This window comes from Microtus oregoni, unplaced genomic scaffold (genome assembly GCF_018167655.1).
Source record: "Microtus oregoni isolate MIOR12 unplaced genomic scaffold, Mior012 000005F_ref0000423, whole genome shotgun sequence".
NCBI classification, from domain to species: domain Eukaryota; kingdom Metazoa; phylum Chordata; class Mammalia; order Rodentia; family Cricetidae; genus Microtus; species Microtus oregoni.
Window position 1 is genome coordinate 7,600,009 of NW_024543064.1, and position 14,531 is coordinate 7,614,539.

General features: G+C 49.6%; 1 protein-coding gene across 1 annotated transcript; it reads left to right on the plus strand.

Annotated features, from left to right (window-relative positions):
- Window positions 1–5,754: 5,754 nt before the first annotated feature.
- On the plus strand, window positions 5,755–14,466 carry LOC121447945 (centromere protein S-like). The gene is made up of 5 exons (XM_041651298.1): window positions 5,755–5,859; window positions 9,529–9,652; window positions 10,381–10,414; window positions 12,592–12,658; window positions 13,976–14,466. The coding sequence occupies exons 1-5, from the start codon at window positions 5,812–5,814 to the stop codon at window positions 14,111–14,113; spliced, it is 411 nt and encodes a 136-aa protein (XP_041507232.1). The 5' UTR covers window positions 5,755–5,811; the 3' UTR covers window positions 14,114–14,466.
- The last annotated feature ends 65 nt before the right edge of the window (window positions 14,467–14,531 follow it).

The window sequence follows — 14,531 nt, forward strand, 5'->3', positions numbered from 1 at the left end:
TGGAGTTAACACAGCATGGCTGACTGAGGCCACGTGGCTGACTCTATGGTCCTCTCTTCTCCATTCTCTTTCTGCAAGGTTTACAGCTTGCCTATCCTGGGGCTTCCCTTTTAAACACCAATGCGTTATCCTCAAGTTTCTGTTTGTATCTGTTCTTAATTTATTTATTTAATTAATTTTTATTTTAGGGAGAGGGTAGCCCTGGCTGTTCTGGAACAAGCTCTGTAGACCAGGCTGACCTCAAATTCCCAGAGATTCGCCTGCCTCTGCCTCCTGAGTGCTGGGAATAAAAGTGTGCGCCATCACTGCCTGGCTTAATTTGCTTAAATTAAGAAACAAGAACCTGGGGCTGGAGAGATGGCTCACATTTAAGAGCACTGGCTTCTCTTCCAGAGGACCTGGATTCAATTCCCAGCACCCACATGGCAGCTCACAACTGTCTAACTCCAGTTCCAGGGGATCTGACACCTTCACACCAATACACATAGAATAAATTAAAATAAATTATTTTTTATAAAAAGAAAGAGCAAGGGGGCTGGAGTGATGGCTCAGTGGTTAAGAGCATTGCCTGCTCTTCCAAAGGTCCTGAGTTCAATTCCCAGCAACCACATGGTGGCTCACAACCATCTGTAAAGAGGTCTGGCGCCCTCTTCTGGCCTTCAGGCTTACACACAGACAGAATATTGTATACATAATAAATAAATAAATATTTTTAAAAAAAAAGAAAGAGCAAGGTAGATGGTAGTAGTGCATGCCTTTAATCCCAGCACTTGTGAGGCAGAAACAGCCAGATCTCCATGAGTTCAAGGCTAGCCTGGTCTTTAGAGTGAGTTCCAGGACAGCTAGGAGTACACAGAGAAACCCTGTCTCAAAAAACTGAAAGAAGGAAGGAAGGAAAGAACCCAGCTGGGTGTGGTGGCAGGTATTTTTAATCCCAGCACTAAGGAAAGAGAGGCAGGTATATCTCTGAGAGTTTGAGGCCAGCCTGGTCTACAGAGTTAAGTTCCAGGACAGCCAGGACTACATAGTGAGACCCTGTCTTGAAAACCTGAAAGAGAAACCCTAAGAGGGAGATTTCCCTGGTATCATTTAACCTCTCTACCAAGATTCAGGACTCCCCAAGACTTCTCTCCTTCCTTCTTTCCCCACCCCCTTCATTTTTTTTTTTAAGTTTTGGGGTGTGTGTGCTGTGAGTTCAAGTCTGACCTGATCTACACATGGAATTCCTTCCAGGCCAGCGAAGGCTACATAGTGAAACCTTGTCTCAAGAAACAAACGTTAAAGAGCAAGTTCTTATCTTATTGTTCCCAGAAGATGACTCACAATTCATTCTGATTGATCTGTCAGTCATGAGCAATCATCGTTTCTTTTAATTTTATTTTATGTGCATTAATGTTTTACCGTAGGTTCCAGGTCCCCTGGAACTGGAGTTAAGATGGTTGTAAGTTGCCTTGTGAGTTCTGGGAACTGAACATGGGTCTTCTGGAAGAACAGTCAGTGATCTTAACCGCTGAGCCATCTCTCCAGCCCCCCTTTCTTTTTCCTTATTAAGACAGAGTCCCGGGGCTGGAGAGATGGCTCAGCGGTTAAGAGCATCGCCTGCTCTTCCAAAGGTCCTGAGTTCAATTCCCAGCAACCACATGGTGGCTCACAACCATCTGTAATGAGATCTGGTGCCCTCTTCTGGCCTGCAGGCATACATACAGACAGAACATTGTAAACATAGTAAATAAATAAATTTTTTTAAAATATTTATTTATTTATTAATTATGTATACAATATTCTGTCTGTATGCCTGAAGGCCAGAAGAGGGCGCCAGACCTCTTTACAGATGGTTGTGAGCCACCATGTGGTTGCTGGGAATTGAACTCAAGACCTTTGGAAGAGCAGGCAATGCTCTTAACCACTGAGCCATCTCTCCAGCCCCCGTAAATAAATAAATTTAAAAAAAAAAAAAAGACAGAGTCCCACTGTGTAGAAGACGGCTACCCTGGAACTCTGTAGACCCACTGGCCTCAGTTCAGGAGATGTGCTTGTCTCTGCCTCCCTGGTGCTGGGATTCCACTCCTGGCATTATCTTTTAATTTTTTTTTTTCCTGAGACAGGGTTTCTCTGTGTAGCCCTGACTGTCCTGGAATTCACTCTGTAGACCAGGCTGGTCTTAAACCCAGAAATCCGGCTGCCTCTGCCTCCCAATACTGAGATTAAAGGTGCACGGCCACCACTGCCAGGCACCTTTCACTCTTTAGCTGGTGGCACAAATGAACTCCTTCCTACACCCTAGACAGCACTGTGTCATCTGCGTCTGCCCGTGCTCCCGATGTTGCGGTGTCTGTGTGGCAGATGGCTGGCTGTGTAGCGGTCCTAGCCAGTCCTGCCTTCAGTGATCTCAGCTGGACCCCGAAGCAGACGACACTGGGTGGAGGTAATGATGCGGACACACGGGAGACTCCAGCGGGCACCGTCTGTCTGCTCACCTGGGACAGCACACTAGCGAGAACCGCCCTCCAACATTGAATACATGGAGCAGCAGAGACGTCGTTTGTTCTTGGAACTGAGATATGAATGGAGGTCTGAAAGAACAAGTCAGGAAGGAGGAAGACAGCTGGAGGAAGGAAGGACGGTCCACACTGGGTTCGTGTTGCACCCTCGCGGGCTGGGAATCAAACCCTTACCCAAGTACGCTAGGCAAGAGCTCTCCCGCTGATCCTTACCTTTAGAGACTGGTTTATTTTTACCTTATGCGTATATGTGTTGCTTGCATGATGCATGTTTGTACATTGTACGTGTGTGTCTGGTGCGTGCCCTTGGAGGTCAAAAGAGGGTGTTGGATCCCTTGAAACAGTCATCACAGAAGTAAGCCACCACGTCGGCGCTGCAGACTAAACCCAGGTTCTCTGCAAGAGCAGCAATCGCGATGAGTTAGTTGCTGAGCCATTTCACTGCCCAGCTCGTTCTATAGCTCTGCATAAGGGAGACTCGACTAGTCCTCATGCCAACGCTCCCCTGGCCCTGGCGATGGGAACCACTCACTCTGAATGCATGCTATTTGGGTAAGCGTCTCAGTCTGATTTGGGGTCACTGCAGTTGGTGGCTCTTTGCAAAGCCTCCTGAGGCTGCATGTGTGTGAGTTTCCATAGAAAGCACTGCCTTTAGTAACTTACATTCGTTAGCTCTTGTGCACAGTGGGGGTCGGAGGACTCTTCTGTGGGCGCCAGGCTTACAGGGGCAGGCGCTTTTACCCTCCGAGGCAACTTGCCGGCCCAATATTTTATCATTTGTTAATTGCGGGTGATACATGTTTGATTTTTTTTTTTTTTTGATTTTTCGAGACAGGGTTTCTCCGTAGCTTTTGGTTCCTGTCCTGGAACTAGCTCTTGTAGACCAGGCTGGCCTCGAACTCACAGAGATCCGCCTGCCTCTGCCTCCCGAGTGCTGGGATTAAAGGCGTGCGCCACCACCGCCCGGCTTTTTTTTTTGGTTTTTCGAGACAGGGTTTCTCTGTGGTTTTGGAGCCTGTCCTGGAACTAGCTCTTGTAGACCAGGCTAGTCTCGAACTCACAGAGATCCACCTGCCTCTGCCTCCCGAGTACTGGGATTAAAGGCATGCGCCACCACTGCCCGGCTTTGATTTTTTTTTTTAAGTGCACACATTTAAAATAGGTTTATTCATTTTACTTGTGTGTGTCAAAATACATTTTTTTTATTTCCAAAATAGTGGGTTTTGCAACTAGTTTAATGCAGAGAACCAAGGTCTGCTCAATACCACCCCTAAGTCAACATAGCACAGTTTAGATGCAGAGAATGGATAACCTACATACAAAACACTGAACTAGTAGAGACCTGCACTGAATCATCTTCACAGGTATCCAGACGTCACTAAACCACAGCATGCCTAACTGTTGTGCACCCAGAACGCACTGCAGTCACCAAACCAATCAGTTATCTGTGCTCTACCTCCTCATTAGACCATGAAATAAGCCGTATTCAGACCCCACCATTCATACAGCTCAAATACAACCAAAACCAAAATCCTCGCACCTATCCTTGTACCTTTAGGATCAAGAATCCTGAGCTTGGTAGTAAGAGTATTAACCTTCTGTCTTCATAAAACCAATCAAGAGAGAGAGTTTACAATTCTACTTCCCAAACGCCCTTCCCCAACCCGGAGTCATCTAAAATAGGCAGGAGAACACAATGACCCTTTAAACTGAAGGGGTACAAATCCACATTTAATATAGTATGATACACTCAATAATAAGTCAGCTACTATAATCTATACAATGTACACTTTATTCAAATGGCTGAACTGTTCAGTGGTTAAGAAGACAGTTATGTGCCAGGAAGATGTAATATTTTTTGCATGGTTTAATGAAAAAGTTATTTGTCCAAATAAAAGCCATTTTTTAATATTTATTTATTTATTATGTATACAATATTCTGTCTGTGTATATGCCTGCAGGCCAGAAGAGGCCAGCAGACCCCATTACAGATGATTGTGAGCCACCATGTGGTTGCTGGGAATTGAACTCAGTACCTTTGGAAGAGCAGTCAATGCTCTTAACCACTGAGCCATCTCTCCAGTCCCCATTTTCTTTTTTAAAAAATATTTATTTATTTATTATGTAGACAATATTCTGTCTCTGTGTATGTCTGCAGGCCAGAAGAGGACACCAGAGCTCATTACAGATGGTTGTGAGTCACCATGTGGTTGCTAGGAACTGAACTCAGGACCTTTGGAAGAGCAGGCAATGAATGCTCTTAACCACTGAGCCATCTCTCCAGCCCCAAAAGCCATTTTCTTCATGGACGTGGCTTTGCTTATTTTTTTCCTTTAAAAAAGGCCACTGAATGTATAAAATGGTCTGAACAATGTTTTGTTTTGTTTTTTAGTTTGAGATAGAACCTCACTAAGTAGTCCTGGCTGGTCTTGAACTCACAGAGATCCACCTGCCTTTGACTCCCAAGTTCTGGGACTAAAGATGTGCACCACCACACCCAGCACATACGTATCTCCCCCGACACACAAGGTTTCTCTGTCTAACAGCCCTGGCTGCCCTGGAACTCACTCTGTAGACCAGGCTGACCTCGAACTCACAGAGATCCACCTGCCTCTGCCTTCTCCGTGCTGGGATTAAAGGCGTGTATCACCACGACCAGCCAAGTTATTTTTAAGATTTTACTATTTATGCATATGCATGTGTGCAGGTATGTGCATGTGCACGCAGGGTCCATGGAGACCAAAAGATGACATTGTATCTGTCCCCTAGAGGTGGAATTACAGGTGCTTTGTGAGCCGCTTGGTGTGGGTACTGGATCCTCGGTCACGCGGCAGGTGCCCTCAATTACTGCTAGCTACAGAGCTATCTCATGCATGTTCTTTCAGATGTTGAGGGGCTGGAGAGATGGCTCAGAGGTTAAGAGCACTGGTTGTTCTTCCAGAGGTCCTGAGTTCAATTCCCAGCAACCACATGATGGCTCACAACCATCTTTAATGAAATCTGGTGCCCTCTTCTGGCCTGCAGGCATACATGCAGACAGAATACTGTAAAAATAAAAAAATAAAAAAAATAAAAAAAAAAAACAGATGTTGAAGGAAGTGACAGGACTTGAGACAGCGTCTAGGGTGCTGCACCTGATCCTGGGATCGCGCCAACGCCAGCTAGACCCTTCCACAAACCGCCGCCAGGGGGAGCGTGCGGGCCAGGAAGGAGGCGCTTCGCGCTTTGACCCTCTGCGCTGTCCGTCGCAGACGCAGAGCGGGAAAATCTGACTCTACCGCGGCCCGCCTGCCCGGGGAGCCCCGCAGCGATGGAGGAGACGGAGGCGGAGGAGGAGCGGCAGTTCTCTCACCGGCAGGTAGACAATAAACGGGGGTCCCAGCAAGACAGGACGGCGAGTTCCTGTTTTCCCGGCTTTCCCAGGGCTGGGAAGGTGGAATGTGGGCGCTCACGGGAGAAGGCGGCGCTTGGTTGGCAGAATGCTCGCGCAGCATGCGCGAAGCCTTAGGTTCGAGTCCCAGCCCTGCACAAACGGGCCTGGGGTGAACGACTGTGATCCTAGCACTGTGGGATGGAGGCAGAAGCAAGTTTAAGGTCGTCTTCAGCGATATACCGAGTTCGAGGCCAACCTGGAATACCTGTCTCGAAGAAGACTGGGGGTGGGGTGCGGTGAAGGGAGAGGGGCTGGGACTGTGCCGCAGAAGCTGAGGCAGGAGAATTATGAGTTTCAGATCAGTTAGGTACCATGGGAGCTCCTGTCTCGAAAGCAAGAGAGGTTAGGGCGTCGGGGCTCAGGCCTTTTCTTCCAGCGCTCAGGAGGCAGAGCTAGCAGCTCTGAACTTTCGGCTCGCCTAGTCTACCTAGGGAGAGCCTATCAAGGAGACACCAAGGGATGAAGAGCGAGAAAGAAGCGTTGCTAGCCGAGTCATGGACACCCAAGTGCCCACAGTTGTTTTCTCTTGTTGGCATCTTACTTTCTTTGTTTTCTTGCAGCAAGCGCCGTTCTCAGGTAGTTGGGCTCCTATTTAAGTGTTAAAGCCCTGACCCCGCTTAGAGATCAGCTGATCACCATTTTAGCCTGCTAGAGGCTCTAAGTTCAGATGAGGCCAGGCACTCGCCTTTGATCCCAGCCGTGGGGAGGCAGAGGCAGGCGGCTCTCTGAGTTCCAGGCCAGCCAGTGTTACAGCAGGACCTTGTCTAAGAAATAAAATAAAAATCCAATGAAATGAACAGGTCAAGGTCAGGGTGGCATAGTTCACCTCTTCCCCATAGTTTATCACATTTCAGAAGTTCTCAGTGTTTGGAGACTGGTCCCCATTGTTCGGATCTCCTGCCTGTACCTCCCCCGTGCCGGACGGCAGGCACTCCGTGCAGCCAGGCCTGGGACAGCTGTCTAACTTGAATGGAATTCCATTGTTGGCTGTACAGTCTGCAGTCGAGTGCCTCCATTTGACCTGCAGGTTACTTGTCTTCTCTCTTTATCTAGGATCAAATCAAGGGTTACTCTTGTCTCCCAGGCCTTCACTTTCAATCTGTGACACCAGCAGGTGTGAAGAGAGCGATAACAGCCAGGGTGGGATGGGAGAGCAGGAGCTATGGGGTTTTTGTTATTATTATATTTATTTATTTTGATGTGGGTGCTGTCAGAAGTCAGGTTGTCAGGGTTAGCAACTCTTGTAGCCCAGGCTGGCCTCGAACTCACAGAGATCCGCCTGCCTCTGCCTCCCCACGGCTGGCATTAAAGGCCTGCGCCACCACTGCCTGGCTACAGCCCCCCCCCTTTTTTTTAAAGACAGGGTCTTATTGTTTAGCCCTGGCTAGCCTGGAAATCACAGAAATTCCTCCCCGCACTACCTCCCAAGTTCTGAGATTGAAGGGCACACCCCACCACGTCTAGAAGTCTTGTATTTATTTGTTTGTTTGTTTGTTTGTTTCGAGACAGGTTTCTCTGTGGCTTTGGAGCCTGTCCTGGAACTAGCTCTTGTAGACCAGGCTGGTCTCGAACTCACAGAGATCCGCCTGCCTCTGCTTCCCGAGTGCTGGGATTAAAAGTGTGCACCACCACCACCCGGCTTGTTTTTATTTTTTTATTTAATTTTATTATTATTTGTTTGTGTGTGAGGTGCTAGAGATCGAGCTTGGGACCTTACACATGCCAGGCAGGCACTCTGCCACTGAACTACACTACTGGGTCTTTTTGTTTCTGTAGAATCAATTCTGAGAGCAAAGCCTGGCTTAGGAGACAGTAAATGCTCACTGATTAAATGAGGCCAGAAAGATGAACTCAAGTGGGGCGGTGGTGGCGCATGCCTTTAATCCCAGCACTCGGGAGGCGAAGGCAGGTGGATCTCTGTGAGTTCGAGACCAGCCTGGTCTACAAAGGGAGTTCTAGGACAGACAAGGCTACACGGAGAAACCCTATCTCAAAAAGCAAACAAGAAAAGAGCTCAAATTTGCATCTCTGCTCTGAGGACCCCAGCACCCACTCCACCAGCATTCCTGGCACGCAGACTCTGTGGGATAAGGTGGACAAGGTGCTGCTCTTGAGTTTCAAGTCTCATGACTTAGCCTCCAAGATCTAAAGCATAGCAGAAGGAAGGCGGCCCAACAGGAGCAGACAAAACTTCCTGGAGCCAGATGTGTTCAGGATTCCGCATCCTGTCCCCAGCCCCCACTCACATCTAAAAGGGCCTTCAGGGCCTTCGCCCTTCTAGGTGATGATTCTTTTGATCTCCTAATGGCTGGATTTGCTTGTCTGACGTCCGAGCAGACAAGGGGGTTGGGGAACAGGTCCCAAGCTCATCTTCCTGGCCTCGCCCAGAGGCCCTGGACCATCTGTGTGGTTGACCTGCCTGTGTAGTGGATACTTGCTAGTGTCTTGGATTCAGGTGACACCACACCTGCCTGGGCTCTGTCTTCCAAACAGAGCAGCCATGACTACTTGAGAGATCCTCACCATCAGGCCTGCGGACTGTTGATGCCCCTCATCGGAAGTGGATAGGGCCGGTAGCCCCTCACCTGATCTCAGTCTCCCCAGCCTGCCCTTCCCAGACAGCTGCACATAATTCTGCCCTAATTGCACTTGGCCTCAGGGTTTCGGGGGCGAGAGAGAATATGGACTAGGTTACCAGGAGGAGGCACTCAGTGTGCAATCCGGGGAAGTTATCATCCATGCTGGGTGAGACTGCGGTCCTGTGGCTGCTCTGGGCTCACCCGTGCTCTGTAGGTGCGCCCACTAAATACATTGGTTCCCCAAGTTAGACGTGGGTAATGGATGGTACTGTTTGCTGGTGCCCTGTGAAGAGGGGTAGAGGTTGGTTTACATCTTCGCGGGGAAGGAGGTCACTCATCAGTGGAGAGACCGCAGGGCTTGCTGCCTTGCTTGCTCTGAGCTGCTTCCCCTTGATATGTCTGCCTAGGAAGGAGTGACACTTTCAGTATCTAAAAGGCTTTCTGGGAACTAGGATGCGGCTCAGTGGGAGTGTTTGCCTAGTGTGTGAGGCTCTGGTTCCATTCCCAGCACTGCCAAAAATGGGGGAGGGTAATTCCTGTGGGGCAGGAAGACCATTGCGGTGGCTGGTGACCCTGTAGACCAGAGGATGGTCAGATGCGTAGTCATCAGCCCTTGCTGTCCTGTCGCCTGGGCCTGGAGGCTGTGGCTGCTAGAGACTTGGAACCAAGGCCTGGGATCTTTCTGTCTTTCGTTAGCTATTTTAAGGCTGCAGACTGGTGTCTCACTGTATTCCCCAGATGGGCCCTCAGCGCGCAGGGCCTGGACAGAGCTGAAGGATGCAGCTAGGGCTGCTGTCAATGCTCCTTGCTGACTAGCGTGGTTTCTCATCTTTATGGGACCTAAATCATAACCATTAGTTGGAAAGTCATGTCCCCCCAAGTCACACTCCAGAGGGTGTCGTTAACTGATTAGTGCACTTGCCTGTCACTCCGCCATGATGGAATGTTCTGCAGGAATTAGGCCGGGCAGCCTCTCTCCCTGGTCTTCACTTAAGGATGTGTGATTTCCCTGCAGAGGCTAAAGGCAGCAGTTCACTACACGGTCGGCAGTCTGTGCAATGAAGTGGCCTTGGACAAACAGGTGCAGTTCAACAAGCAGACCGTGGCAGCCCTCGCGGAGGTGACTTTCCGACAGTGCGGTACGAGGCCAGGACATCTCTGTGGGCTTGACCGGGGACCCGTGTGGGTGGGAGCTGTGGTGTGGCTCATCCCCCCCAACACACACACACACACACACACACACACACACACACACACACACGGGCTCCCTGATCACTTCGTGGCCGGAAGAGTTGTGTGGGAAGGACATTTAAATGGCCATGGTGGCTGGAACATTGGACACGTTCCATCTCAGTGCTGTGACACGGCCATGCTTCCCATAGTGTGTGTGACAGCTGCACCCTGGCGCTGATACTCACTCGTGAGGAAATCAGAGTTCTTACTAACCCTACTTGGGGCAGACATACAGGGCGGTCCCTAGCGAACAAAGGTGTCATCACAGGTAGGACAAGGCTTGTAAGAGGAGTGGAGGGTGCTGGGAAGGACAGGGATGCAGCCACGATTTGGAAAAGCTGGTGGGGCCGGGTGTGATGCACACTTTAATCCCAGCACTCAGGAGACAGGCAGGTGGGTCTCTTGAGTTCAAGGCCAGCCTGGACCAGTGAGTTTCAGGACGGCCAGTGCTACACAGAGAAATCCTGTCCTGAAGAACTTAAAAAAAAAAAAAAAAAGAAAAGTTGGTAACTGCTGGCCTGGGGTGCCTTTGTTCGCCTCCGAGGTTTGCCGAGTCTGCTGACTAGAAGCCTAGGCTTCAGTCCTGAGGTGGAGATGGGCCAGCTGATAGCTATTTTTTTCCCCTCTCTTTCAGAAAATTTTGCCAAAGACCTTGAGATGTTTGCCAGGTGGGTAGAAGAGCTGGCTGTGGAATTGAGGTCCATTGACATCACCGCCCCCATCTGGCGGTATATTTCAGTTCTGTGGCGCCTGTTTGCTGGGGCCTCGTGCCTGATGACGAAGCTACAGGGACCTAACATCTGCTCCGAACACGTCACTTGATAGTCTGGTATCTCAGTCCTTTTGAAGGTCTCTCACTGACTGAGGTCTGAATGGCGGCCCCAGGACTGCAGTGTGCGGCTGCCTGTTTTAAAAACCCTTTCTTGGGGAGGTTGCGATTGCTCAGGATGTGGGAAGTTGGGGGGTCAGTCCCCCTGTGGAGAGGGCCTCAGAGCGCCACAGCCCTGATTGCTTGCAGGTGTCATAGAATGACAGGCAAGGGCTTTCATTCCGTGCTTGCTATGAGGAAGACTAATCTTCCCGGGAAGGGGGAGGCTTGCCTTCAGCTGGAGAAGCCTGAGCTCTTACAGGTGATTTATGTTCGGCTCTTCAATTAGTACCTCAGGTAATTGGAAACCATTGCTTTTATGCAGCCGTTGGAATGGCTGGGGCCTGGGAGGGCTGAAGCTTCTCTTTTGCCTCTGCTCACCTCAGCCTCTGGGCCACACTTCTCACCTTACCCCTCTGCACTGATTCTCTGATGAATCTTTCCGCTGAATTAAAGCAGGGGGCTCTAAATCTTCCCCTTCCTGTATATATTATCAGTCCCTAAAAACTGCTTGGCATCGTCAGCCCGGCTGAGGGGAATATGGCGCTATTATGAGATGCTAACAGCTCATTCAGCTGCTGCTTATTTGTGCCCTACCCCCAAGTCCCACGAAGTATCTATCACCTTCAATTCCCCTTTCTGTGTTGGCTGTGGAAGTCAATGAAATTCTTAAAAAATGTTTTTGTGTGGTTCCAGAAACAAGCTGGGCATGGTGGGGCAGTCTTGGTGCTTGGGAAGGTGAGGCAGGAGGAGTCCACGTTCAAGACTGGCCTGGCTCCATAGTGAGGCTCTCAGAACAATCCAGAAGCTGGGCTGAGTGGTGGCTTCAAGAGCAAGAGCACTTGTTCTTGTCGAGGTCCCAAGTTCAATTCCAGACCCACACCATGGCTCACAAGTGTTAACAACTCCAGCGTCCTCTTCCATCCTCAGGCATGAGGACACGAGTGGGAGAGAGACATACATGCTACACGTAAAAATTTAAAATCCAGAAGCCAGGAGTTAGGATGCAGTTCAGTGACAGTCACATGGTTGGCATAGAAATGAAGAGGACTGTGGGTCCCCTGCAGCTGGAGTTGTGATCTGCCAGATGCAGATGTTGGGAACTGAACTCCACCCTCTGCAAGAGCAGGGAGCAGCCCTCTCTGCAGCCCCCATCTTTCCCAGCGAGGCTTGGAGGAGGATGTGAAGGACCTCGGTCCAAGCTGTGAGCAGGAGGCAGAACCAGTTTAAAGGCAGGTCTCAATTCTGCCGGACTCTCGTGTGGGGGGGGGAGGGGAGGCAGGGTTCAGAGCTTGCAGGGAAGTGGGTTCTAGGAGGAGCTGCAGGTGCTTTGTCTGTGATTCAGTCCTGGAGAAGAGCTTCAAGAGCCAGCATCATGGCCGTTTTCTTGCCCATTCAGCTAAAGTCTACTTATCAGAGCAGTCGTGTCTTACGATGACTCCTTTCTCTCCACCAGCCTTGTATGCGCACCTTGCGTGGTCTGTGGTCTTACAGACGACTGCTATAGAAAGGGTGGCGTTAGACAGTGTCTAACCCTTCTTTGCTCTCCAGCACACTGGCTCGCAGACACAGTTGACAGATTGTCTTCAGTGTCCTCTGTGGAGTTGGTATCCTGTAGCATGGTTACTAAAACCCAGAGACAGAAATTGGGGTTCAACCTGAAGACCAGAAGAGCAAAGCAGCCAACCACTGGCTCTTACCTCTACCTCAGTCTGAACTGGCGATCCTGCCTCCAGGAATCTCAGAATGAGACTGTGTCTGGGAGCTGTCTCCTCCCATTTTATAATCCTCTCTAGTGCTGGGATTAAAGGTGTGCACCATTACCGCGCAGTTTCTTTGGCAAACTGTGTCATGATTGCCTGGTGGTTTGACTCTGACGGGATGGGTTAGGCATCCTTGTTCCTCCAGCCGTGAACTTTTATGTCCGTCCTAACTTTAACACCACAGTTTGGTGACGTGTTTCTGCCCTTTCTGCAGACACGCGAAAAGAAGCACAGTTACCACTGAGGACGTGAAGCTCTTAGCCAGGCGGAGTAATTCACTGGTGAGAGATGAATTTCTTCCTCACCCCCGTCCCCCCGGAATACATTATTCCCAATTAATCACTTGAAGGCGTGTAGTTATTCTCCAGGGCACCTTGCATTAAAAACTGGAGATGGCTGAACCATTCAGACCTCCTGTAATTTATAGCCCTCCTTTCATCATGATAGATCTTGCAAAGCCAATTTGAAATTTTCTAATCAGCTCTCTCTGGATTCCATAATTTACCTTTTTTGTAATATCTCAAAACTTTGGTGCCATGTTTCATTTATAACATGATGTCACAGACCAGTCATGGGTTAGTTGGTCTATGGGGATGGTTTCCTTGTGGTACCCACCCCACCCCCACCTAATGCTAGGGATTGAAAGTAGGGCCTTGTGCATGCTAGTCAGATGCTGTCTGTACCACTGCACCACATGTCCTGCCCCTTTATTCTGTGTGTGTGTGCGTGTGCGCGCGTTTGCTCACATTTGTGCCTGTCTACCGTGTGTGTGTGTGTGGTGCCCGTGGAGGGCAGATCCCCTGGAACTGGAGTCACAGGTGGTTGTGAGCCACAGTGAGTGCTGGGACTCAAAACTGGGTCCTCTGTGAAGGTAGCAAGTGCTGCAAACCACAGAGCCTCTCTCCAGCCTCAGTTCTTGTTCTGAGACAAAACAAGGGGCATGCTGAGTATACAGCCAGTCTTGAGCTTGACTTTTAGCCTAGGTAGGCTTTGAACGTGCAACAGGTATGCCCCCAGGCCCAGCCGTACTGCAGTTCTGATGGGCTGGGGACGGATGGAAGCCTGCCAGGTCAGTTATGCAGGCGAGCACAATTTCTAGTTTTTCACATCTAAAAAATCATTTTGACCAAACTGTCATTTTCTAGGTGAAGACTCTCTTGACACTTAGAGGTGCCAGGATCACCTGACTGTAGCTAACGGATCTAGAATACCATAACCCTGCCGGGTCTCAGCCTCTGAACTGTGTCCCTCTCCATCTTCAGTTCAGTTTTAGTGCTCATAATTGGAATCCTGGAGAAGGCATAAGTTATTGTGACTATTTTTAGGTTTACAAATAAGTTTACAGACAGATGTAAAGATTTAAATACAGGGTGCTGGAGAAATGGCTCAATGGTTAAGAGCAGTGGCTGCTCTTCCAGAGGTCCTGAGTTCAATTCCCAGCAACCACATGGTGGCTCACAACCATCTGTAATGAGATCTGGTGCCCTCTTCTAGCGTGCGGGCATACATGGAGGCAGAATGTTGTATACATAATAAATAAATAAATATTTAAAAAAAAAAGATTTAAATACAGTTTTGCTTTTTATGTACCTACATAGCTAAAATACATCACAGAGAAAAACGAAGAGATTGCTCAGCTCAACCTAGAGCGAAAGGCCAAGAAGAAAAGGAAGCCAGAGGATGAGAGCAGTAACTCCAGGGAGTCCGCTGCCGAAGTGGTGGACACTGAGACTTGAGTCCTGGCCACGTGGGACCCGGCGGCCTTCAGCACGCGCAAGTGTGCCCACCACCAAGTCAGAGGGATAAGTAGAGGCATCTAAAAGAAACACGTGGCTGGGCAGCTTTTCATGTTGCCAGTTTCAAGACATCTGAGGGCAGCTTGGAAGAACCAGGCACTCCTCGCCTGCAGAGTGTCCACATGCCGTCCCTGGCACCGGCGAGGCTGGCATCTGGATGGCACACTGACGTGGCTGAGGCTGATGGTTCGTGTTAGCAGTTAGACATGCTGGGTTTGGGGTGAGCCGTCCTTCACTGCCTACTTTCTAGGCCGAGTGACGGTCTCTGAACAGTGAATAAAGCTGTTTCCTTAGCTCTGGCTGCTAAGGTTCTTTCAGACCTGTGGCCCCTTGATCATCCGTGAAAGATGGTGCTGGG

Excerpts from the sequence above, each read along its gene's own strand:
- LOC121447945 (XM_041651298.1), top strand. The coding sequence starts at position 5,812 with ATGGAGGAGACGGAGGCGGAGGAGGAGCGGCAGTTCTCTCACCGGCAG. Across the intron at positions 9,653-10,380 it reads GGTGACTTTCCGACAGTGCG|AAAATTTTGCCAAAGACCTT; the intron begins GTACGAGGCCAG and ends CCTCTCTTTCAG. Across the intron at positions 12,659-13,975 it reads CCAGGCGGAGTAATTCACTG|CTAAAATACATCACAGAGAA; the intron begins GTGAGAGATGAA and ends GTACCTACATAG.